The sequence below is a fragment of the Sitophilus oryzae genome, unplaced genomic scaffold, assembly GCF_002938485.1.
Source record: "Sitophilus oryzae breed Bouriz unplaced genomic scaffold, Soryzae_2.0 scaffold_690_pilon_pilon, whole genome shotgun sequence".
In the NCBI taxonomy this organism is placed as follows: domain Eukaryota; kingdom Metazoa; phylum Arthropoda; class Insecta; order Coleoptera; family Curculionidae; genus Sitophilus; species Sitophilus oryzae.
The window spans coordinates 62,119-90,028 of NW_022147296.1; the positions used below are offsets into that span (position 1 = coordinate 62,119).

At 32.5% G+C, this 27,910-nt stretch overlaps 1 protein-coding gene across 1 annotated transcript in view; it reads right to left on the bottom strand.

Moving 5' to 3' along the window:
* The window catches only part of LOC115888237 (leucine-rich repeat-containing protein 24-like), a gene marked incomplete in the record, with an annotated part of 116,049 nt that overhangs the window by 6,856 nt on the left and 81,283 nt on the right, over positions 1-27,910 (bottom strand). Inside the window, 2 exon segments of the mRNA XM_030907895.1 lie at positions 34-213; positions 25,825-25,994. Coding sequence (XP_030763755.1) covers positions 34-213; positions 25,825-25,994 — 350 coding nt within the window.

Genomic DNA, 27,910 nt, shown 5'->3' on the forward strand with positions numbered 1-27,910 from the left:
ATCCAGTACTTCGTTCAGTTACGTATTGCTTACTCCGGGAAAGGAATTCTATCTCCCTCGAGTACCTTTTCAATGGGTTGGCCGCCGAATGCCTCTTCATTCTATTGCAGGGAAGCGTTCTGTAGTATGGCTCGCTGCAAGTTGATCTGCAGGGCATTTTTGGTAAACCGTAGTCTATGGGGTAGCCCTGAGTATCTACAGCCTGGCATATACCTGAAATTTAAAAACTACCATTTTTTTAAACTCTAAAGTGGTGGTTTTAACTTTAAAAACTCTTAACTTTAACTGCTAACGCAAGGCAATGTGTTATCTGGCATACACTTCAAATATTATATTTTTTTATGTTTAAGACAATATAAAAACAAATAATAGTATATTACATACCGAGGAGCGAAGTGTTTCATTACTGTAGAGAGATTAACTACATCTCGAGACAATAATAGCTTTCGGGTTGTATAATATTTTATTACAACCACATCATTAATTGAAAATAGGGACATTTTATTTTGAAAAAAAATAAATACACGAAAAGTTGTCGTTTTTGTTTTAGCATTTCCATATCTATAGTTACCGGTACCAGTGATTGTCATGGCGCAAACTTCACAATAAAACAAGAAACAACTAAGCATGCCTAGACACTCAATGGTAATTTTATAGAACTACAAATTTAGTTTCTTTCGCATCGCCAGACAGCGCAAAAGACATTAAAGTGAATTTCTGATTTATATATGAACATGACAGTCTCTATGTTAACTACTGTCTGTGGTCTAGATTTGTCTAGTTGACAAAATGTTGGTGGTGATCCGTCAAGTTATTTTTAAATCATTATTTAAATAATTATTAATTCAAGACATTCCTGATTTGCCGGAAAGTTCAGTGATTTCAGTGATTTGTGATTTTATTAGTTTATGCATTCTGATATTTACAGTCGATCATCATTTTCGTGTTAGCTACTAAACTTTTTTGTTAAGTCATTTTGACATTTAGAAATTATAAATTTATGAACCAAATAAAAAAAGGTTTTAATCATAAATAAGTAAGTACATAGTTGGTAATATATATAGGTACAGTATTTTTAGTAACAGTTAATTAGTAGTCTATAATATTTTTACTATATTATAATTTAGTAGCTAAATCAAAAAAAAAATAGGCGCTATGTGATCTATAGTTGGTGTTTAAAATGTAATATTCATAATTTTAATTTTGTTTAATTATGTTACACTTCTAGTGATACAATAAAACATAAAATGGCAGTAAAAAAGTCTATATTTATTGTTTTATATTTACAAGGAATAATTTTGCGCTTGAATAACGTTACCGTTTTAATTAGCGTTAATAAGTAACTGAGAGAACGCTAAAGTATGTTATGCCGAAACTCTCCATTAGTTTCTTCCGGATCACCAGGTGGCTCTAAATGACGGACCCATTTGTTTTATATCAGTGTCCAATCTATCTCTAGTACGTGACATTAGTCTATGCAACTAAGTGACAGTTTAGCTAGGGACGATACAGCGCCCCGACGGTAACTTCACAGAGTCCAGGAAAGAAACGTTAGAGATTTTGGCCCAAGAGCACTTCCCAGGCTGCCTGACTCTAGGTGATAAAGAACAACCTCCCCCAATGTCGCCAACTCATGAGTATGAGTCGCAAAAATCGGCCCAAAAAAGTGGATTGGGAGATAGCGAAGAAAGTAATCACCTATAGGGAGACTAAGGGGGCGATCGAAAGTTTTGACCCATTTAAATCTCCAGGAGAGGACGGGTGTTCCTGGCCTTATTGCAGAAGGCTGAGAGCATTATCGTCTCTCGCTTAGTAAGGATCTTTAGGGCAAGTCTGGCATGGTCATACATGCCAGCGGATTGGACGAGAGCAAAGGTGGTATAGCGAAGGTGGGGAAACAAAACCTACAACCTGGCTCATATCGACCAATAAGCCTTACATCATTTCTGCTGAAGATCCTGGAAAAGGTGTTGGATGGGCATATTAGGGGAGGGATCCTTACGTCTAATCCCCTGAATGTCCGGCAATATGCCTATTAGCAGGGGAAATCAACAGAACTGTCCCTCAACAATTTGGTGGGGGAAATTAAGAGCACCTTTGATCGCAAGGAAATTGCGGTAGGAATTTTCTTAGACATTGAGGGAGAATTTAACAATGTTACCCCTCAATCGCTCCTAGGCGCTGTAAAAGCCCGTGGAGTCGAAGCAACCATAACTGAATGGATTGAGCAAATGCTCAAAAATCGAATAGCAACGACCTCGCTCAGCGGTGAGTCCGTCAGGTTTGTTCCTGGCAGGGGATGCCCGCAAGGAGGAGTTCTCTCTCTTCTGTGGACCCTGTTAGCGGATGACCTAATGGCAATCATCGATGCATATGAGGTTGAAGCACAGGCATACGCGGACGACCTGGTGATCTTAGTAAAAGGACACTAAGAGGAGGACATCTCCTCAAAAATACAGAAGTCTTCGGGATCATGGTGCTGGTGGCAGAAAGCCTTAACAACGGCAAAGAATAAACTGTCAAAATTACTACGACAAGCATGCTTAGCGTTGACTGGTGCCTTTCATTCTACACCGTCAAAAGCTATGGAAGCCCTACTCGACTTACCTCTTCAAATTATTTTGGAGGGGGAGGCGAGATGGGCTACATATAGGTTTCTAAATATGGCACGAGAGAGCCAAGGATCAATCATGTTCATACAAAGCCGACTAGTAGACGAACTAGAATCGGATGAGATTCTGGGAATGGTCTCGGATCTCACACCAATCCAACTCTTGACACGCATCTACAACGTCCTGTTTCCGAATAGGGACAAATGGGATAAGCCGAGAAAGCGTTTATTACATGCGGAAATGTGTTGGTACACAGACAGATCCGAAAACGATAAAGGATCTGGCGCAGGAATTTGCTGCAGCAGTCCAAAGACTGAGATCTACCACAGTCTTGGAAAACACACCACTATTTTCTAAGCTGAGCTATATGCTATTGAAGCCTGTGTGCAACTACTGGTAGAACAGCAATACACCGGGAAAACAATAAGCATATTTTCGGATAGCCAAGTCGCGTTGAAAGCACTTGAGGCAACGAAATGTACGTCTGTGACGATTCTTCATTGTATGAAACTACTCAATATATTGGGCAGATGGAAACAAAGTGTCGCTAAATATGGATACCGGGACAATGTCGGCCTAGAGGGAAATCGGAACGTGCTGATTCCCTGGCCAAAATTGGTCCAGGCTCGCCATTCGTGGGCCTAGAACCGACACTTAGCGTTTTAAAAATCCTCGCAAGAGACAGGCTCTGCGAATGGGTTAGGGGTGCGAAGTTTCGGGACTGGTATGACGGTCCCGGAATGGAACATGACAAGACAATCCTAGCAGGACCAACCAAACGTAGAACAGATGACCTCCTAAAGACTGGTAGGAACGGAGCGCGCGTACGCTTACTGGCAGTATACACGGCCACTGACGCTGAGATCACACCTACAGAAGATGGGACTGGTGAAAGACGCCGAATGCCCGACTCTGTATGAAGGATGACGAAACAATGAAGCACGTTATGTGTAACTGCCCCGCTGGGGGCAGGACCAGGTTTGAGGTGTTTGGCAAACCCACGCTAGACCTATCAGACCTAGAAGACATATCACCCTCGGACATAACGGCCTATATTAAAAGGCTGGATCTTGAGGGTGAACTTTAATGCTCTTTTTCTATTAAAGAGCTTGTAGAAACTGAGCCACAATAGGCCCTCGCCGAAGCTGCAAAAAGAGCAGAAGCCCGTTTATTTCCAGAGAAACGTCGGGGGCGATATGAAATAGCATTTAAAGTATACGAAAAATGGTGTGCCGAAAGAAATGCTAAGAATATTGCTTCGGAGACAGTCTTGATGGCATATTTTAGCGATATGACAAGGCAGAAAAAGCCATCTACTCTTGGGGTTACGTACAGCATGATACGGACAATGCTAGAATTAAGGGAAAAGACTGACATATCAAAATATCACAAACTCGTCGCTTTTTCAAAACGCCAGAATGTAGGTTTTAAGCCACAGAAGTCTAGCATTTTTTAATTTTAACAAATAAATGTATTAAAATCTTCAATTATTATTGTTAATGTTCTTGTTTATTTCTGTTGATGTTAGATAAGTATTTAATAAAGATATTACAAGAATATTTTGCTAATTAAATGAGGCGAGAAATAAGAAAAACCGAGTGAGGTAAATGGGAAGAGGGAAGAAATGTAGATAATTTGACACAAATTTTTTAAAAGTCAGTAATGTCAGTATTACATATGTGGTTGTAAATAAATACTTTTAGTAAGGAACATTTATTTTCAGATTATTTAAATCGATGTCCTTAAACAGCCGTTAAACGGTAGCCTATAAAATGCCGTTAGTAGATATTGTGACGTCGTTCATGTCGGCGGAAAGTAATGCCTAGCTATAAGCATTTACAAGAGCACCTGTGGCTCCGTGGCTGAGGCCATTGCTTCGTGAGCGAATGGTCCGTGGTTCAAATCTCACGCCGACCAGGACTTTTTTATATATTTTTTTGCTTATAGCGTGATCTTATTGCATTGATTTCACTCAACTTCACTCTTTTTGGTTGGATTGGTTTAGTTATTTGGCGGGTTGGTTAGCGTGGTTATTTGGAGGGTGTTAATTCATTGGTTAGTTGGTTATTTGGTGGGGTTGGTTGGTTTTTACTAATTTATATTTGTTTTTTTATATTTTTTCATCAGTGTCGGGTTAGTTGCGTTGGTTAAGTTGATTATTTGGTGGGGTGGATAGCGTTGGTTAGTCCTTATAAAATTCCTATGTTTCATAAAGCCGTCAATTGCGTCACATCAACGACGTCATACCTATTAACGGCATTTTAATAAGCTACCGTTTAACGGCAGTTTAAGTACAGCCTGAATACAAGATTTGTACTTTAAACTTAAAAATGTTTACTAGCAGACCTTGCAGTCGAACTTTTAGAACCTTTTTAGTGCGAAGCATACAAGATTAATAGCCGTAAAAAACTCATCCCAACTTTATTAGAATATTTTGAACGGGAAAGCGTTAGTAATGGCCCTCTATGATCTTTAAGTGTTGGTAAGAAGGTGAGTTTTGTTGATGTAAATAATAACTGTTTATATATTTATAATTAATTTATAACATTAAATTTAATACATTATTAATGATAAATATAATGTCATTTCAACAAAAAGTCAACGGTTTTTGTAGACGTATTTGTTTTAAAAAGCTAAAGTGTTCTCGAATAGTTGAATTTAAACATTTTAAATAGTTTTTTTCTTTATTCTTTGTATTTTTTTGCTTCTGACGACGGAAAGAGATAAACTTTCCGAAACGTTAAGTATTTTTTTTGTTCGTTAGGCAAATTTTTATATCTGTAAACCTAATTTCTGACAAGTAGTTTCCGTTTGGATTAACGCAGTTTGCAAAAAATAACTATTTTACTTTGTAGATTTTCTTGCAGTGGCGAAATACCCATATGGGATTTTTTAATGAATCAGATGAATCCGCCACATACATAGGTATAGACATTTTTTAAAATTGCACTTATTTTACACCCAGCTTCACTCTGGAGATGATTTCGTGTATTTAACCGATTAGACAACGAAATATTTCACTAATAAATTTATTATCTTGTATTATCATCGTTTTATTTTCGCTACCAACTTTTAATTAAACGCCACGAGGGCCCTAAGCTCGATGTGCTCAATCTTCTTTTTAATTTAGAGTCTCTTATTTCTCTAACGCTATAAAATCTACCTCTTAAAATCTTAAGTAGTTTTGTTCGTTAGGAGTACGCTTTCGAATAAAACGTCCTGTTGAAAATTCTTTTTCAAGATTTTACCATTTGGTTCTGTATTATTAATAGTTTTAGATACGATATATACAGGGTTCTTCACCTCATACGACACGGAGTATTGTTGACACATGATTAAATTTTTAGATATTCTGAGTGATAGATTCGTTGGAGAACAATTTAAAATTATTTTCAAAAGGTACAGAGTGTCCCAAATAAATAAAAAATATCAAAGTAATGTTTTTTTTTAAATGGAAAACCGTGTATATTATTAAATTTTTAGTTTCTATACTATTAAAGTAACGATAAATTTGATTAAGGTTTACAGCACTTTAATCTTACCGCTTTTGCGAAAATACAGTTACCATTTAATGTTTTATTTCTCTAAAAATGGCAATAATGGTGGTATATTTAATTAGTATACTCTCTAGCTTCTCTAGTATACTCTAATAATATTTAAGTAGCTTTCTTTTATTTTGTTTTTCTTTGTCTTTAATTTCTTAGCCAGCAATTATCGTTTTTAGCACCTATACAAAAATCTAAAATGTCAATATTCCATGGATATAGCAGGGTGGTCCGGATTGTATTTCAGGCTTTGTAGCATATTCTGCAGATAAAAAATAAATATTAAAGTTCGTGTAAATATATGTCCTAAATGCTTAGTTTCGGAGATATAGGGTGTAGAAATTACATTTTCATTTCGATTTTTTCCAAATTATTTCTGAAATAACCTCAATATTTAGATGAAAATTGGTGTCTGGAAGTTTTTTGACATGAGAAATTTGATTTTGATGTTAATATGAGTCCTGATTGTAGGGGGCGCCACCTATACGTGTTTTGCCTGTTTTAAAGAGTAATAACTTTTCGTCCGTACCTGTATAAAACTTTTACTGAGCCAAAAGTTACATTTCCGTGACTTTTTACGTAAAAATAGTTTTTTAGTAAAAATTCCTACGAGCAACGGTTCTCAAGATATTTAGAATGAAAACAATCAGTACATGTCATTATTGACATAAAATAAACACGTTGAGTAAATAGGTAGTTATTTGACTGAAATAATAAATCAGGGATATTTTTATTTTTTTAAATTAATCATAAATTTTTCTGTGAAAAAAATGATGATAAAACAGTTTCTGTTGAATTTTTGGCACAAAAAAATTTTTAAAATTTATGATTTCAGTCTAATAACTATTTAGTCAACATATTTATTTATTTATGTCACTGATGACAGGTATTGATAATTTCAATTCAAATATCTCGAAAACTATTACTCGTAGCGTTTTTTAACCAAGAGACCTTTTTACGTAAAAAATGTCGTAAATGTATATTTTATACTCAGTAGTTTTATACAGGTTCGGACGAAAAGTTATTACACTTCAAACCAATTATAAATACGTAGGTAGTACCCTCTCAAGTAGGAGTCATGTTGACATCTAAATCAAATTTCTCTTTTCAAAAACTCTCAGACACTAATTTTCATCCAAATATTGACGTTACTTCACAATTTATTTGGAAAAATCGAAATAAAAATGAAACTTCTGCACTCTGTATCTACGAAACTACACATTTTCGGGCATACATTTATACGAACTATTTTACTTATTTTATCTGCAGAATATGCTGCAAAGTTTCAGAAATACAGTTCGGAACACCCTGTATACAAGTAAGATTATAGCGGGAGCATTTTCGACACGGCTATCTATCTTAAAAGCTCTCGAAGAAAAGGGAATTAGAAAGTTTTTCCTACGCTAGTGTGACTAGAAACCATTAGCGCCACGAACAACAAAAACCTGCAGGCTCGAGCTCTGCCCACATTTTCTCACCTTAATTGTTGCCACGAACTTATCTAACTTATCAAGTTACCAACTTTTTCCTCCATTTTTGCCGACGAGAAAAAAGAAATAGTTTTTCCAATATATCTTGCACTTAATCGACCGTTTCTCTTCGGCGATATACGGGATAAAAACAAGAAGAAATACCTCTAGGAAAAGCTGCTTCCAGTGTAAAAACCAGACCTTTTCATAAAAATAAATTACTAGGGTGGGATAAAATTTAGGGAGTTTGGGTCCTCGTTTCACCAGAAAAAATGTTATTTATTTCAGAATGTTGTAGCTTGAACGTCAAAAGGTCTTGTTAATATATTTACCTATTGGAGCTCTAAGAAAACAAACAAGAAGTTGATTTATGGTAAAATTCTTGCCTCTAAATTTTTTCTGCTTTCTTGTCGTTACTTTACAATTAAAATATATTAATTATACTGTGTGAGTCTTAAATAATTGCAAATATTTTCAGGGGTGGTATATTTCGACCCCAGAAACACGTCTATGAATGTTTTTTTTCTCTAAAATAGATATTGAAAATCGTCCATTTTCTTCTAGATTTCCCTGTATATTTTTCGAAAACTTTTTAGAACTGCCTGTTCACCGCAAATTTTGCCACAGTATAATTCCTTAATCTCAGATATTACCATAGTTACGGCTTTACTCTATGGTTACGGCACTAAGAGGGATGCAAATACAGAAAAAAGCCGGTGGCTCTCAAAATTTTTCCAAACAAAAACATTTTTTTAAATTTTCAAACTTAAATAACTCGGTTATTTTGGACTTCTCTGAAAAATGGCAAAGAGAAAATATGTTTCTTTTATCGAGATCTACAAGCCCGGAAAATATTTGCACTTATTTATGACTCACCCTGTATACTGTTTGACCGGCGGATCTGAAGCTACGAAAGGAATGCGAGAAAAAAATCGATATTGCCACGTTTATCTATAAAATTGCAAAATTGCCAGACATGAACTATAAATTTAATATATTTTTATTATATATAATGTGTTTAGCATATATTCTGACGTATATTACTAAGGAATTTTAACGTAGTTGATATTCTTCGATATGTTTTATTTAATAACTTATTTCTTTCATTCTGTATAATCTGCTTATTATGAAAGTTGAAGATTTTTCAACCATATCATTGACAAACCGGCATCGCCGCGCATGGCCGCCTATTCATCGAACATGATTGGCGAGAGTACGTCACAGGATTTGTTACCACGCGGTTGCCATGGCTTTTACGCCTTTCCTATTCGCTTGCTTTATCCCCAACTTCACGGTCTCTTCTGAAAAGAGTAGGAATATTGAATACTATTGAAATATCCAGTGGCGGTGTCATTTTTTTGATCATTATTACTTTATTTCATTATTTTATACCGGTTATCCTAAACTTTATTCCTATATTTTTAGTATATTTGATAGTTAAGTTGTGTTTTATTGTTTTGTTATCTTGTTATAATGTTTTTCGTTCGTAGTTTTTAATTATTAATATCAAGTTTGATCGTATATTTGTGTTTTAAAACGAATAAATTTGTTAAGGGTAAGACGCTACATAGTCAGACAAGAGAAATAATAGCTAATTTATATAGGTAAGTTAATAATAACGTGGATGAAATCTCATTTGGTGTATTTCCTTGTGTTCATAATAGGGTTTGCGATGAAGAAGCTACAGAGAGTTCGCTTGAGTTGCCGCTTAAACGTAAACTTGAGCGGATATTTCTTTATACCGGAGTTAGCGTATCGGCTATAAAAAAATTCACACAGAAGATAAAAAAAAGGCTGAAAACTAACCCCGATAAAATGATATCCTCTCTGGAAAGAAACGACCACGTGAGACTGCTGTCGAAAAGCTCAACGACTTTTTCGAAGTGGTCAGGAATTTGATAAATAGATTTTATCTCGAATTCAAACTCGTCCCCACAATTAGAAAGCTTTTGCAAAAATTGCAGGAAGAATCGAATTTTCCTTTTGCAGGGAAACGCTTAGGGGGTTATTAAAATCAAATGAATTTTTTTGGCGTAAATGTTAAAATAACAGATAAATATTAATGGAGCGGCCCATTATATTGCAGAGAGAGATATAAATATATATACGCGAAATTCGAAAATATAGCCAAGTATTATCTATTTGGATGTAACATATGGGTAGACAATGACCTAACCTTTAAAAACTGCTGGCGGAGCGATACCATATCTGGTGTAATAGGCAATATCAGATCTACTGATGAGTAAAATTATGTTTTGTTTGCGCTTCCAAAGTTAACTATTTTCAAGATTTTTTTTTGCTGGAAATAGTTATATCTAAAATTATGTATTATAGAAAAAAATATAGTTAGTACAGATATATAAATAAATATACCTCAAGACTCAGTCTTGATCATCTGCTGATGGCAGACATGGTTAGCGAAACGTGGTCCAGTGTAAAATTAAAAGTGTTTTGGTGTATTGTACTGATTTAGTGTTTTATTTTGCTGTGTAACACCAAAGGTTCCAACCCCCAGCTGTAATTATTTCTTCTATTATTTTAACAACACAATAATAAAATGATTCAAAATATTTAAGGGAGCTTTAATAAAAGCTTTTAGTGTTTATCTGCTAACTCAACAGTAACGATTCAAACAGCATAAAGTTTTGTGAAAAAAATTATTAATCTGAGTATTATATTTATGATACACATTATTTTCATATAACACCGTACGTCCATGCCTATTTTATGAATGAAATTGGGCGTGTTTTGTTTACAACTGCGTTCCCCTGCCGATACCCCGTAGCTACAGATCCGTTGGTCACACTATATGTAGCAGGCGTATAGAATAATCCGGAATAATAATATAATTTTTTGTAAAAAGACTAGGCATGTTATAAAACGCCGGCTTTTTACACAAAACAAAAAATTTTTACAAAAAGCTTGTCTATTTTCAGTCACTTTGCAAAAAGCCTAATCGGAATTAGGCATACTAAACAATGATGATATTTTCTGAACACTTGCAAAAAGACTGCCTGTTTTTAGTCATTTTACAAAATGCCAAATCGAAAATCGAGGCCAGGCAGATTAAAAAATTATCACAGTTTAGTCAGCTATGAGCATATAAGCATACTGAATAATTTACGCTTTAATAAAAATACCCCATATTTTCCTATACAAAAACAATAATTATTTATGTAAAAATTTAATTATGTTTAGACGAAAACAACTTGAGTCCTATTTTATAAATTTTAATTATAAATAACATAATTTTAGATAAAAAAATTATTAAAACGTTAATATTAATATCTCATTTAATTCTTATACTCTGTAATTCCATTCTGTGTACAGGACTGCTTCTTTGTGGAACTTTGCTTTCTTTTAGAATAAAATGAATTAGGATTTATATAATAATCATCCTCAACCATACTCTATTTAACAGAATTAGCACTTTTTGTGTCATTATTTCCAAATTTTGAAAGAGAAGTTCAAGAAATGACGTTGGATAAATTTAGGTTAGCTATACCAATCCCGCGTAAAATGTTTTGTGTCATCTGACTAGTCTTTATTCGGCATTTTGCAAAACGACTGAAAACAGATAGGTCCTTTTTAATATATCCTTCTTTTGTTAAAAACGCCGGCGTTTTATAATATGCCTAGTCTTTTTGCAAAATGCCGAGTTATTCGATACGCCTGCGACATATACAAACAAGAATCATCGAAAGTGGCTTTTAAACGTGATTTAAAAATAATATGACTAAAATATAGTCCGTCTAGAAAGTGTCCAGAAAAAAGAAAGCAAAATTACAATTATTGATATATATTTTTAAGACTTGAGTTAAAAAAATTATAACAAATTATTAATTTTATTTACTTATATACAACCTCCATTTAACTCCAAACACTTGATAGAAACTAAACGTCCAGGTACACCCGAAACTAGGTCCACACCATAATGTTCTGTCCAAGCCTGTAAAACTAAGCGAATCAAATCTTGTTTATTTCGTGGAGCTGCTCGTTCCATTTAATTATTCATTAGTCCCCATATGTTTTCAATGGGACTAAGGTCTTGTGAAGCTGCTGGCTATGGAATTGTTGCCAAATAGTGTTCTTGCATCCAAGCTTGAGTATAGGCAGAAGTATGGCATCTTGCATTATCATGCTGAAAACGCCACCCCTCTGGATATAAAGCATGAGCCGTTTCAAGAAGAAAACCATTTAAAATATCACAATATTTTGCACTATTTACAGTTCCATCAACTATACACAGAGGTGTAGCACCACGCTGAGATATTTCTCCCCAAACCATTATTTTAGTGGGAAATTTTGAAACTTGAACGGCAACATTTTCTTTTGATAGGATTTTTATGTGGTTTCCACCAGGCACGAAACAACTTTCGTCAGAAATAAAAACATTATTAAAATTATCTTCTTGAAAACGTTGGCAAAAATCCATTCTTCGCTGCCTTTGTAGAGGTGTTCCTGCAGGGATTTTTTTGGCTTCCTTGATATGTAGCCTTGTCATTTCAGTGGCATGCGTACGGTTTCTAGATACACTTTTAATTTTTGCTGACTTCCAAATCTGTTAGCCAATTTGCGAAACCCTAGGCGCGGATTCTGTCGTCCTAATGCCACTAAAGCGTTTAAATTGTTTTCGCGAATCTTACGCGGTCTTCCTGAAACTGCTCCATGCTTCATATCTGTGCCATTTTTTATCCTCTTTATTGTCTCATATATTGCCCTTTTTCCGAGTTCAGTCAATTGCACACATTTTTTAACGTTTCGAACACCTTTTCTATTTATATATTCCACCATTTCTCTTTTTTTTTACTTGCAACATTATTTCTCAAACCTTAAACCGGTTTACAATCAACAATATTTGACAGATAGTGTTGCCATGCGATTTTGGTCATAGCCTACTATCCGCACAACCTACGTGATGGATTACTGTTGTCTTTATTACGTTATGAGCGTTACGGAAAAAAATACATTAAAATTAGGAAAAATATAAAATTCCGTATACTTTATATAGACGGACTATAGTATAAGCGTTACCAATTAAACTTTTAGTTACGTAATCGAAGGCGCGAATTTAAATTCATTGTTGCCAACCAAGAACATATTCGGCGCCGGGCTGACTTACGGGAATTTAAATCTCCCGCTGGGGATTCAGGTGGTAGCTCTGCTGTAAAAAAATCAACCCAAGTCGTCACATTTATTTATTTATTTCCTAACATTGTCATTCGTTTTGACACTTTAGTTTTGTATTACGTGTTTTTTGTTTAAAAGAATTGCGTTGTGATACTTTTAGTTTAAACATTTTTAGTAGCAGACCTTGCAGTCGAACATTGTTCTTTTTAGAACCTCTTTTACTGCGAAGTGTACAAGGTAACTTAATAGCCGTTGCAAAAAACTCATCAAGAATATTGTAAGCGGGAAAGTGGTAGTAATGGACCTTTATGTCCCTTAAGTGCTGTTATGAAGGTGATTTTTGTTGATGCAAACAATAACTGCCTATATATACAGGGTGTCCCACTTAAGATGGATACAAGCCAATATCTTGATTGTTGGTTGAGCGATCTTTTGCATTTTTGGCAGGAGGCTGTATGGCTATAAGACGTACATTTTGCCCAGGGTAAGAAACGCGATACCTCATAGACGTACGTTTTAATGGGGTTTGATATTTTTCGAGTCAAAGGTAAACTACCCTTACTCAGTAGTTTTATACAGGTGCGGACGAAAAGTTTTTACTCTTCAAAACAGTTAAAACACATGTAGGTGGCGCCCCTACAAATAGGAGTGATATTGACATCGAAATGAAATGAAAAAATGAAACTTCTACACCCTGTATCTTCGAAACTAAGCATTTTAGGACATACATTTATACATTTTTTTAACTTATTTTTACCTGCAGAATATGCTACCGAAGTTTCCGGAATACAGTTCGGACCAGCCTGTATACCTCATTTTTGCAACGATCTATAATTTCATGGAACGTGATATAAAAATTTAGGCATTTTCTTTGAATGTGATAAACAATGATTCAGTTTGATAGATACTAAAGAAATTTCAGGCTTCCATTGTCTTTATTTGTAACTTGCACAACGTTTCGGTGAGATGTACCACTCACCGTTGTCAATTGCAATATTCTTCTCTACAAGGCTTTCTACTATCTTCTTCTCTACTAATCGTCTAAAACGTAATAAAACTATTGGATTTATATACTTATGTTAGTTTATTCACCCGTGACGGTATTACGGGCAATTGTGAGTTGGGTCTGGACAAACTGACGCTTGACTACAAATCTGATAAATTATATTGAATTCTCCTTACCCAAGATACTTAAGTTCTAATTTTGATAAATATTGATACAGGGTGTGTTATTAAAATAAGAGATGTTATTAAAAAAACGTGTTATTAAAATAAAAAAAAATATTATTTTTTAAGTACTTACGACGCCACTGGATAAACAACTGGTTTATTATCAATAACCAATTATAACCAATTATCAATTAATAATCGATTTAAGTTTTCAGATAGCTTCCATAATAATTAAGATACGATACAAAAAACTAAATATTTTCAATTTATTTTGTTTACTTTAAAAATTGTTTTTTTAAGTTTGCTAATAATACAAACGAATAAAATGAGTTACTAAATAATTTAAAACCCCAGTTTTCTTTATTGAGGAATATTTAAAAAAATTCAAATAGTTATTTAAAACAATCACTATTAACTTTGAAAAATATGCTCTATACAAAGATTCATAAAACTATAACGAACTAAAAGTCAACATCTTCGACCATCTTCGAGCAAACTTAAATCGATTATTAAGTAATTGATAATTGGGTATAATTGGTTATTGATAATATACCAGTTGCTTATCCAGTGAAGTCGTAAGTACTTAAAAAATAATATCAAAAACAAAAATGTCATATTTTAGTGACAAACCCTGTATCAATATTTATAAAAATTAGAACTTAAGTATCTTAGGTAAGGAGGATTCAATATAATTTATCAGATTTGAAATAAATACTGTCCTAAGGGTAGTTTACTGTTGACTCGAAAAATATCAAACCCCATTAAAACGTACGTCTATGAGGTATCACATTTCTTACCCTGGGGCGCTATTCTGTAAAATCGTCGGTATCGGTAAGTTACGACAGCTCTCGATACGTATTTGTATATAGTAAAAATGTGTTAATAGTTGTTGTCATAGTTACCGATCGGTCCTATGGCAGATATCGCAAATTTGTACCGACGAAAATCGGTATTTCTACCGTGCCCTTGTCAACCTCACGGTAGAGATACCGAGAATCGTCGATACAAATTTGCGATATCTGTCATAGGGCCGATCGGTAACTATGACAACAACAATCAACACATGTTTACCATATACAAATACGTACCGATAGCTGTCGGTAACTTACCAATACCGACGATTGTACAGAATAGCGCCCCTGGGCAAAATGTACGTCTTATAGCCATACAGCCTCCTGCCAAAAATGAAAAAGATCGCTCAACAAAGAACCAAGATATTGGCTTGTATCCATCTTAAGTGGGACACCCTGTATATTTATAATTAATTTATTTTTGTTTCTTAAAATAATTTGATCAAAAGTGGGCAACGCTGTACCGGTCAAGTTTAATCACGTGACTAAAAGTTTATTTGGTATGATCTTTATAAAAAGTGTTTAAACTTTTAACGCAAGGATATAAATCTTGTACTCTAACGTTCAAACTTTGCATCTAGGTTAGTCGGTTCTGCGGATATACGAAAATACCTATCAAGTTTTATAAATTGCTTTGTAAATTCATTAATAGTTTTTTTGATTGAAAAGTTGTGAACAAACTATGCAAGAGTTCTTGAAATATTTTCCTGAAAATTTTCTGGGAGTAAACTGTTAGAGCTTCTTTCACCTATTTCTTGATTAAATGTTCACGCTTATTTTCTCTTGGCATCTCTTCTTCAATTTTAACTGATTAATTAAAAAACTTTTACAGGTATCTGTAAAAAAGTTTAAAAAAACAAAAATAGATTTAATTTTATTTTCTTAACCCTCAGCGGCTACACTGAATGGCAATCAAACATTATTTAAAAAATCGCAGCAATTAAATATATTTTTCTTGCGTAGTGTAGAGAAATAGATATTTTACAAACTGTACAAAGATACTGGATGTTTATTTTTACTTTGTAAGAGCACACATATAGCACATTCTCATTTCTAGTCAATCCTCTTCAGCTGTTGTTTCGCATATCATAGTGTCTTTCAATATTCGCCCTAAGACTTAGTTTTCTTGATATTTATGGTTGAGCAACCTTTTTTTCGGCACACATCGGCACAGGAACGCATTAAACAAGTTGCAACAGAGACACCTTAGACAACTCTTAAGAATAAAATGGTTCCACCACGTCTCAAACGTATTGGTCTTTATAAAAGCTAGTTCGAATGAGTTGAAGTCATGATTACTAAATCCCGCTTAAAATAGACTGGTCACGTATGCAGGTTGGAAGAAAACCGCCTACCAGAATCTCGTGTTTACGGTGAGCTTTTAGACGGTAAGACTGGATGGAAAATTCATAAGGTACAAGGATATTTTCCACGAAAACTTAAAGAGATAAGCATGCAAAATCAGTGGGCAGAAGCAGCGCACTATTGAACGCAATGGAGAAGAATTGTAAATTCAGTTAACAACGACAATCAAGAAGTAGAAAGGCAACAAGGGTTTTAGGCAACAATTAAATTTTTGAAGGTCCGGAGTGCAGAAGAGAGGCGTATCGGGCTTTTCAGTCACAGAAAAGCTCATAAAAGAAAACGCCTTGCGTAACTATGTTCTGATGCGTGTCGAATACTTGTCAGCGAGTAATGTGGCAGTAGCAGTAGTAATACCTTGTAAGTTACACGGACTAACAGAATAAAAATTAGACAATGTTATATCCCTAGCAAAGAATATACCTAGCTAGAAAAAGAATAGACTCTGCCATACTGAAAAATGGTCCTACAGAAGTGGCGCCATCTATTGAGTAGGACTTGTTTTAAATGGATCGATGCGCGGGCTTTTTAAATGAGCGTATTTATTGAATTTTACTCTAAAATAATTAAATTTGATTATTAAATCTTATTTTTTACACAAATTCAACAATACTAATAACAAGTGTTGTTGAGATGTGTAAAAAATAAGATTTAACAGTATTATTTATACAATTATTAAATAAAATTAGAGCCAAACATGTGTAAATATTGTTTATTATTTAAAGTTTTTATATATAAATCAAATATTTAAACGTTTATTATAATAAAATTAGACCAACGTAATATGCCCAAAATTTTGTAAATGGAGTAAATATAAATAGGTACTTAAATGACAAAAATAAAAGACTTACATTATATTTTTAGGGCCACTAACAAAAGGAATTGTCTAATTAAAACACATATAACAAATTATAGTTTGAAAATCATTTGATAATATTATGATTGGCTATGACAACGACAATATTTTTTGAGAATTTGACAATAGTATGACAATGACCTTTGGAAATTATGGAAACTACAAAAAAATTCTGATTTTACGCCGTCTGGCAAAAACTAGTAGCAACTTCTTAACCTAAAAATTTATTGCACTACCACCTAGCGCCTGAGGCTGGAACTATTTTATTTGAAATTTCCGTGGAAACGGTGGAACCGCTTTTGTTATTTCTCTTTCCCGCCCCTGATCCCTAGATCATATTATATACTTACGTGGATAAATCAACGCCATAAGTTTAGCATTAAAAAATATGTCTCCAACATTACGGCATGCCATTTTCAAACCTTCTTTATTGCACTTATGAGACGTTCAAAAGGTTTGTCTTTCTCAAGAACCTTACTTTGCGCATGGGCATTAAAAGTTGCACGTATTTCCAAAATAATCACAATTTTATACGGTTTTGAAAGTACAAATTATACATTGTTATGGAAACCAACTTTCGATTGTCATCATATTGTCATAATCATATGTCATAATCTTATTTCCATCGTGTAACGACGCTTGTTTCTTGCGCTTTTTAATTTAAAAATTGTATTAATTACTCTTTTATCGACCGCTTTTATATAGCCAAAAGATGCAAGTGTGTTCAGTGAGGAGTTAATTTTAAGTTTGTGCAATTATATTTCTATTTTTTTCGTTGGACTTCCTAAATACTCGTAAAAATGACTAGAAAGTGTATAGTGTGTGAAATTTCTAATATAAAGGTCCCCGAATTATCTTTTCATAGACAAATAAAGTAGGTATTCAGTTGTTCTTTTATTTATATTAGCCTACTTTCTAGTTAGATTTCCTAAGAATACTGATATTCGTACGGAGCGGCTAAATGTAATTTCTATATAATTTAATTTTTGTGACAGTAAACATTCAATTTATTGTTATATTTCTATTTTTTTCGTTGGACTTCCTAAATACTCGTAAAAATGACTAGAAAGTGTTTAGTGTGTGAAATTTCTAATATAAAGGTCCCCGAATTATCTTTTCATAGACAAATAAAGTAGGTATTCAGTTGTTCTTTTATTTATATTAGCCTACTTTCTAGTTAGATTTCCTAAGAATATTGATATTCGTACGGAGCGGCTAAATGTAATTTCTATATAATTTAATTTTTGTGACACTAAACATTCAATTTATTGTTCAAATATAATATGCATTTTACAAATTAAATTTTTAAAATTAATGTTCAAATTTGGCGCGTGGACGATAGGTCCTCGACAAGGATGTGTGTAACAAAAAAACGAAGATAAATGGAAGTCGTTGATATGTTTGCGACAGTTTCCGTAGTGATTTACTTATCCACGTAAGTATATATGATCTAGGGTTATATCAACATAAAACCCCCCGCATTAAAAACGTGTAAACATTTTCTTGTAAATTTCGCAATAAATCGGAATCGCTATTTGCTAAAAGTTGTCCTCTTAAGCCTATACTTCATTCTGGTCGCATTTAAACTTGACACATATTGAAAGTTAAAACGAGGTCTATTTCAGTCAGGATTTGCGAGATACAAGCGAGATAGAATGGTTTTAATTTCGATATAGCTAGGTGACAAAACTTTACCCAAAGCTTTAGACGCCGAACGGAGATACTGAATATACAAAGATATTCTTGTTTCCATCCGGGTCTTTGTAGAAGGCATTAGTGGGAAAATGTTTTGTTAGGGTTTATTTGACAAAGCGTAAGTTATTTCTTAGAGCCCTTGAAATGGTTTTAGTTGCTAAAGAAACAGTAGTACAACACACAATGGAAAATACATCTCATATAAATACAGATATTCCATTTACTGCAATTATAGATATTTTAAAATTTTTTAAATTAAAATCGTGAATTTTAATGAGATTTTAATCCCTTTAGAAATATACAGAAGTATTTTTCATCATCTTTTACAAACATATACAGGGTGTCCCTGGCTGAGTGTGCATTAGAAGTTTCTAGAGAACTACATCATTGTTTGACGATGAGATCTATCAATTAAAAATATTTTCAATATGGCGGCACTTCCGGAAATACCGGAAGTTGACAGCAACTCTTATTTTAAATGGGTACCCCATTTTTATTACGAAACTACTTAAATTCTCTGTAAAATTTTATGAATGTTGATATTAAACACTCTACCAACGTTAAGCGTTTATATTTAAAATTTTTGGAGGAAAAAAAACTGCCTGTTAAAAAAATTTGTATAGCCTAACGTCAAATTTAGTAATTACCACAGCCACTGTGACATAAAGAGAAGACATGTGGCTATCTATTTAAAATTAAATTGCTTGAATGTCATATAATATTGATCGTAGGTAGCTGTCATGGAATTGAGAGATTAAAAAATTATCATAAATATTTTTTTTTTAAATCGAAACCCACTTTTTTTATTTCATTAGTGAAAAGGTTTTTCAGTTCGTAACTTTTTCACTATACATGTTCCTATACCTAAAATAAATAATTTTTAAGATATTTAAGATTAAGTTTTGTAGCGTATTTTTTTCTTGATTTTATCTAGCTTCCTTTGACATTAAAGATCAAACCATCAGACTGACACTTTAGTGATATCTAATAAGAATGACCTTGTTCGATTGTGATACAAAATACATGGTGTTCTGTTTAAATTCATGGAGAAAAATACAAAATTTAGTTTTGATTCGCTCTGTATATATCAAACAAAATTGCAAATTATGGTAGACCGAATTTTGAAGAAGACACTTATACAGTAAATATATTGAAGTAAAATAATATAATTATTACTAAAACTAAGTTAACGTAGATCGCCAAATAATAATTACTATATAGATATATAAATTATACAGGATAAGTCTTAAATAAGTACAAATATTTTTAGGAGTAGTGTATTTCGACTCCAGAAACACGATTATGAGGTTTTTTTCGCCAAAAAAATTGAAAACTTTGTTAAGAAATATCATTTATTGATAATATGACAACCCCATAGGTAGTAGAGTAAATATAAAATAAATAAAACCCAGAAAAAATCCAGTTTCACAAAATTTAAGCAAAAAATATTTTTTTGGAAAATTTTCAAAGTAAAATAACTCGGTTATTTTGAACTTATTTGACAAACGACAAAGAGAAAATATGTTTCTTTTGTCGAGATCTACCAACCCTGAAAGTAATTGCACCTATTTAAGATTCACCCTGTATATTATCATCGGGTCAATTCCAGATATCAAAATCAAACTTAAAAATGAGGGATGCAGCATATTCTTATTACCTAGAGACTATTTTAAACATATATTTTCAAGATTTACTCTACGAGAACATGACACATAAAATATAAGTTGAATAAAAATACAGTAGTAACCTTTTATGTTGCGTTCAGAAGAACAAAACCAAATTGGAGCCTTTGTAAACACATGTTTTCCTCTAAAATAGGACCGCCCGTTTCAACTTTCAATATTTGTTTTATCTTAAGTAAGAACGAAGCAGAGAACAATGAAACTCAAACAAAGTCCAAATTAAATAACAAATAAGTTGGTTTAGGTTCTATGCAACTGCTACACTCTCTCTTTTTGTGTTTCTCCCTTTGGTACACTAGAATGTACTTCAGTTTAAAAGTTTATGTTACTTTTTACTACAGGTTTGTTTAAAAATAAATATACAGCATAAATAAACCCAGTGGAAGTTAATCTCAAATAAGACAAAGACAAAAAGAAGCATTAAAAAATCAGTTATTTGTATGCCGTTATTTGTTATATTGCTCCATGTGAAAGAGCACTTAGCGTTAGAGTTGTGATTGTCAAGCAGTGACCTTTCTGAAGACTTTGGCCAAGTTAATATATCTGTGTGTTTGGTTAGGTATGAAAAATAACCCACCAAGCAAAAACACTTATATTACATTTGCAACATTGCAGTCAATCCCCAAACAGTTTGCTTTGTAATGTTAATTTCTAAACGTTGTGACGTGATTGATGAAACCTTGCTACAGAAACATTGTTTTTGAATGATGATTAAAACGTTTTTTCTGCAACATTGCAACAAAGATTCAAATGAAAGATCCGCGCAAGTTAATAATAATTAATAATATAACAAATATACCATAAGATCGAAAAAAACGGTGTCTAGTTGGCTTGGAAATGAATATCGATGACATTCCCCATATAATTTTACATATGACAGCGATTTTCTTTTCATAGCCATCGTTGACGCATTTTTTTATCATACGGTATAAGTTAAGTTAGGTAAACGCACTTGTTTTTTTACGTTTTTGGTATCATGTTTTATGCTTTTGCAATGAGATTTTAATGAATGTAAATGTAAGTATAATTTTATTATCATGTCTGTTTTAATAATGCTTAGCCATGAATAAGTATAACAAATTTTGTTTAGTTTGTTTATAAGCTAAATTTTGTTTTAGGTTAGCTTTTAGCCAACTGAAAATTGAAGTAGATAAAACCAGGATACGAGTATATCAATCTAATGAATAAATCACAAATAATATGCAGTCCAAACCAAACCAAACCAAACCAATAATCAACGAGAATATTCGTATAATTTAATAAAATTACTGTAAATCACTATAAATAATGAATTGTTTGAAATTAAACTGTAATTTATGTATTATTAAGTAATCCGGTAAATGATGGAGATAAACAATAATTGTAATTAATTAAAATTTTATTTTAAGATGAAATTTTTGTTAACAACATTCTGAGAATTCGAATAATGACAAGACAAGTGACATCTGTCTAAAAAAGACAGCGATTTAGAGTGACAATTTAGTTATGTAAAAAAATACAATTTTGATTATGCAAAAGAAATACATATTCTATGAGTTTGCTTAATAAATAATATTAATTTAAAAATAAATTCCAAACATGAATAATAAACAAAACATTTAAACAAAAACAGACCACAGACCACGCAAAACAAATTGTTGGTTAGTAGCAATTAGTAGTAGATCAGAGATATAGATGTTGTAGTATTTTGGTTTCATGGCCACAGCTTCCAGGCTATTCGGGCGAGTGATAGAATTATCGTTTTTTAATAAACATTAAAAAAAACATTATAAAATTATAAAGCTAGAATAGTGTACGGTTTTATATTAACTCCATTTGTTTTTGTTTATAAAAATCATTAATAAAAAATATATATCCTTCAATTTTACAGTTGTTAGTATAGAAGTTTCACTTCAAATATGAAAAGTGTTACTTCTTGCGACCTATTTTTACTCCATCTAAGTAATATTTATATTACTCCGCTTCTTCAACTATCTAAAGTTATTCAAGACCACTCAAAAACAACTTATGCTTTATCAAATAAACCCTAACGAAACCCCCATTTCCCTACTCTTACCTACCACAAAAGCCCGAATGATGAACGACTATTGTATTTTCTAAATCCCGTTTTGCGTCGAAAGTTTGGGTAGAAATTGTGTCTGTCGTCGCTAAGGCAGAAGAGAAATAGAACCACTGTAAATTCGTATTATCCTCTAAAGTGGAACTTACCGACTACGTTGTTCCAATTTTTAATGTTTGTATAGTCCAAATATGAGGGGTAGTAGATCATTAAAGGATTTAAAAGACAAATTTGTGTCAAATTTTAGAGAAGTGGTGAGTGAAACAATTCGCGTTTACGAGGACATTGTGTCTATATAAATTAATTATCTTCCATGTCAGTACGAGACCTGTTAATGATAAAACTAGAGGTAAAATATTTATAGAATTGTCTACTTAGGTCTTTGAATAAGTAAGTGTATAATGAGTAAGATCCCAGAACAATCAGACATAACTTATTTTCATAAGAATCTAACCTTAGGCTTTCAGTAGTGCTCTAATATGCTTTGAATACCGGCATGTTTGTGGGGTTCGCCCTGTGATACCTTGGCAGATACCAGGTGAGAAAGGTAACTAAAAGAAATAAATTAACTTTACTAATTTTTACATGTCTGAGTTTTACATCAGTTATTAAGACAGCTATTATAAAGTTATATTCATGGCTGGGAAACTTAAATGGAAATGACAGTTCATTAAAAATAGTTTTTCCTCCAAGATGCAGAGGCGCAAAATATTAAAACATTCAATTAACAATGCAAATGTCAAAATCTGACAATAATAAAATTTGATTTTTAACTGACACGAGACACTAAGAGACGCTTTTGTTGTGATTTTACGGTTTGATTTCGTTTTGATTTGTCGAATTATTGTAAAATTAAATTCCTTCAGATTTTTTGGCAATATTCTGTTTTAGACAATGTTTTTTTTAATGGTAGGACAATTTGTGTTTTGTATAGACTCTTAGTTATTTTTTATCATGGAGTATAATTGTTGTACACCGGGTTTCCGAAGGATACAATGGTAAGTAAATTAAATATATCTACTTACAGTTATAGATTTTTTTAATTAGCACCGCTAATAAATGCTACTTGCTGAGCAGTTATTTATTTTTTTTACGGTGCATTTAAGGAATTAAGGACGCGCGTTGCGTTATATTTTCATGATCAGCAGATGATTAAATCTAATTTAATTAAACGGAAACAAACTGGGAATCTTGCCTACACCAAAATTATATAGCCGTTTCCAATTCACTTCAAAGGCAGGAAAATTATGTAAAACTGCCTGCTATTTGCTGAAAACCGCCAAAGATTAAATTATAACTGTAACAAGTTAATATATACTATTACGTCTTTTTAATATTTTTTTAATTAATATCGGACATATAAGAACACTTTGTATGCTTTTAATTAAGTTGATTTATCGTTTATAACATGTTCGACTTAATTAAAAGCACACAAAGTGTTCTTACATGTATGTATAAATTTAATTTAAATTAATTAAAACAACCCCCCTTCCCCGCGCCCCTTTCTTCCCTTAGTATTTCTTCCTTCGACTACCAGAGGCGCCCTTGTATAATAAAATTGAAATGTATTATAAGTTCCCTATCTATTTAATATTATAAGTCTTTTATCTAAGGTTATATTTAATCAGTCAGACAGATTGTAATGACATCCTCTAAACACAAAAATTATTTAGCCGTGACTATGAGCGCGGGAGAACAATGCGTTTCCGAGTAAAGTATTTAAATATTTTAAAAATACTTACTGCTTTCGATTTAATATTTTTGCATTTCTATTTAAATAAGATTAGTTGTAAAAGTGAAAACAATACATACTTATGGAGCCGATCGGCCGACTATTTGATTGCATGTGAGCACGGTTCCATAAGAATTATATTGGTTACAAATCTGCAAATAAATAGTCGGCCGACTAAGAATTGCATATCAACCCCAGGCTTATTTTCCAATATTTCCTTTTGCAATATCCAAACTATTTAAAAACGTAAGTCAGAGAATTCAAGCTGTCTTTTTAGAAAATATGCGATAATTGTTTTGAGTAGTTTATGTGCAATAAATTAATTTACTTTAATAATTATTAATTATTACTTTAATAAAAAAGCTCATCTTATTTAAATAGAGATGCAAAAATCTTAAATCGAAAGCAGTAAGTATTTTTACTGGGAAGCGCATAATAGTTTTCTCCCGCGCTCATAGTTACGGCTAAATAATTTATGTGTTGAGAGGATGTTTGGTCATTACAAGCTATCTTAATAACATATATAAAAATCAGACATGTAAAAATCAGTAAAGTTAATTTATTACCTTTCTCACCTAGCATCTACCAAGGTGTCACAGGGCGAACCCCACAAACACGCCGGTATTCAAAGCACATGAGAGCACTACTAAGAGCCTAAGGTTTGGTTTGGTTGATACTTCTTATCTTAACTATAATGATATTTTGATATAATGTTATCTTGAACTATAATGCTATTCATGTATTCGCGCATGGTCGACGGAAATAGGACTCTAGGGTGGGGATCATTGACAGTTCTGTTTGACGATTCATTTGACACATTTGAACTTAATTTCAAATTTTCTGAATTTGTCAGTCATTACTGAGCTTTTTTGTTATTTATTATTTTTATTCTACTACTGATAGTTGCATAAAGGTAGTTAATCTAGAAGGAAATAGTGGCAGAACTTAAATTAACAGTGACACTATTGCGATTTATTGAAAAAGACTGTAAAATAGTTGGTTGTGTAGCGTACCGTAGATCTCGGTCAAAATTCGAGTGAAATAATGGAATAATTTTTCGCTAGTAAGTGACTATATAATATACACATACGTGTAGTAAACCGATCATTTATGAAATTCACTTAAAATTAACTAATTATGTTTTTTCTTGTACTTTTGCTTTTATCTACTACTTGTCAAAGATTAGATGTCAAAGAATTTAGATACGTCAATTTGACTTACCTGCTTCAGAAGCGTATTGGATGTTTGTGTTAATAAATAATTATTATAACTTATCTATTTTTATTAGAATTATATATTTTATAACAATTTTAATAACTCCCAACATTTATTCACAACGTAAAATAAAACAACAAATTATTGAGTCTACCCCACATCATAGTTTTATGCGTTTTGTTTCTTTTTATTCAAAAAGATTTGTCAAACTCTTGCCAAATTAAAGGTTACAATTTGTGTCAAATTATGTTAAATAATCTCCGTTCTGAAAAATCGTAAACATTTCCGTTCCAATTGTACCAACTTGTTTCTTTGTGAAAGAAAATAAACTAGTATCAAATTAAAATGACAGACGCGCCTCTTACTGTCAAAGATTTTGTCATGGGACAGGCTATAGTATTAAGTGAAATTTAGCAGTGGTCACATATTTTGTATTATAATCTTACCTATGCCAACACCTCCTTGATCACCGTAGAACTCAACGCCATTTCTTAGAGCTTCAACGTCCCCTATCTGCTCTTCCCCTCTCGATCTGACGTCCTCCCCATCTCCTGCTCTGCGGTATCGTATACTCTCAGTTCCATTTATTAAATCTGGATTTTGCTCCAGCTGATACCTGAAACACAAGAAAATATTGACCAGACCATGACGTTTAGTCTCTGTAATCACCTTTAGAATACAGTACAAGAATTCCAGTAAATGGCATTTTTTACTATAAGAAATGTATCATATGTTTCAATATTATGAAAAATCTTTTAGTGTTACATGGTCAAGAAATATTGTTTTTTCCATAGCAACTGTTAAACTTGCCTTATATCTATCAAAAATACTAGATTAAATAGTACTTTAACCGCTAGGGTAGATTAAATGATACTTTAACTTATTTCGTTATTTATTTATTTCGTTTTGAGCCCTTTCTGGCTTCAATCAGCAATGAACACGAAAGAGAATTAAAAATATTGACTCAAAACTGACAACTAAAGACACAGCTTTATTAATTTGTCAAATTACATAAGAACCAACGCCAACCCAGCACAATATTTTTTCTACTCGTAATAAATTCCTTGAAATAATAATTTCTGAATATTTTTTAAAACGTAACTCGCTATGGAATTAAAATATTGTTTTATACACGACGATAAAATTTCATTATCGTCTCCCGAAATTAATTCACTTGCGATTTCATCGTTCGTGAATATCTTTTCGGCCGATGATACTATACCATTTTATCGTCTTGTATAAAAAATAATTATTTATTAAACTTTCATTGAAAATATTTGCGATAAATAAAAATGATATATATTACAATGAGATGCAAAAAAAACTTCAGTATTTGACTTATTATACAGGGTAAATCGAAGAGTTGTTTTTTACCCTATATTTAAAACACCCTGTGCAATGTATTTGCAACTTCACTAACAGTATGAACCGATATGTATAGACAATTATTACAGAAGCAAGTTAAGTATTATAGTATTTTTTATAAGTTTTTTGTTTCTTTGTATGTACACTTAGTACAGTTATTTTTTTAATATATTTAGTTCTGTTAGTGTTACTAATATTTATTAAAACCAAGCCTGTGTATCGTTACTCTTTAACGTCTTTTAAGTTTTAATATAGAGTTATAATCAGTATCGATATGACAATACGACAATAGTAGTAATCAAAACCACCTCGTCATATTAAAAAATAACATAAAAAAATTATAATAGTTTAAAAAATTGCAAATTGTTAGTGGAAAATTTATTTTGCTCTTAAAAACATCCAGGAGTGTCTAGACATGAGTCAAAAACAAAATGCCCAAAGACATGGTTCTGGTCGAAAGATAATATTTTAGGAAAAGTTACTCACGAAATTATTGCACAGTGTGTTTTATTAGGATAAAAAACAATCCTTCATTTATTCCTTCCTGTACAATAAGCCAAATACTAAAGTTTATAAAAAACTGAGTTTATGAATTGAAGCTGATAGATTTATATACAGTTTGCTAAAGAAATCATGAAAATAGGGCTAAAAGTAAAAACAGTTTAAACTTGACAAAAAAGATTCTGTTGCGTTTCATTAGACGATAATTATTTCTGATATAAAAATAATTTTCTTATGATCTATCCATAGAACAGTGACAGTATGATCCAGAAATGGCAGTACATTTGTTACCTGTAACTTTAATTTCAAAGCAAATTGTATTTTTTATTCCTTGCTCTTGTTGGATGTTTAATTTAAAAGTTTCTTTTTACTATTTAACTTAAATATAAATAATGATCGTACGTTACTCCTGCGATAACGTCAATTTCAACTTACAAAACGTGTAAGCAATAAACGCTAACCCCGAAAAGCACACTGAAAAACAGATTCTAGGTCCTTTCGAGATTCCCCTGCCTTTTAAAAATGCATGTTTGGTTTATTTGTGGCAGGCGTCGTATATATCCCAACCTTTCTTATGCTTTCCCATGTACGATAAATATTGGATTAAAGTTTCACTCGATAAATTTTTCAGTAGCTAAACGAGTAACAGAGGATTTTTTTATTTAA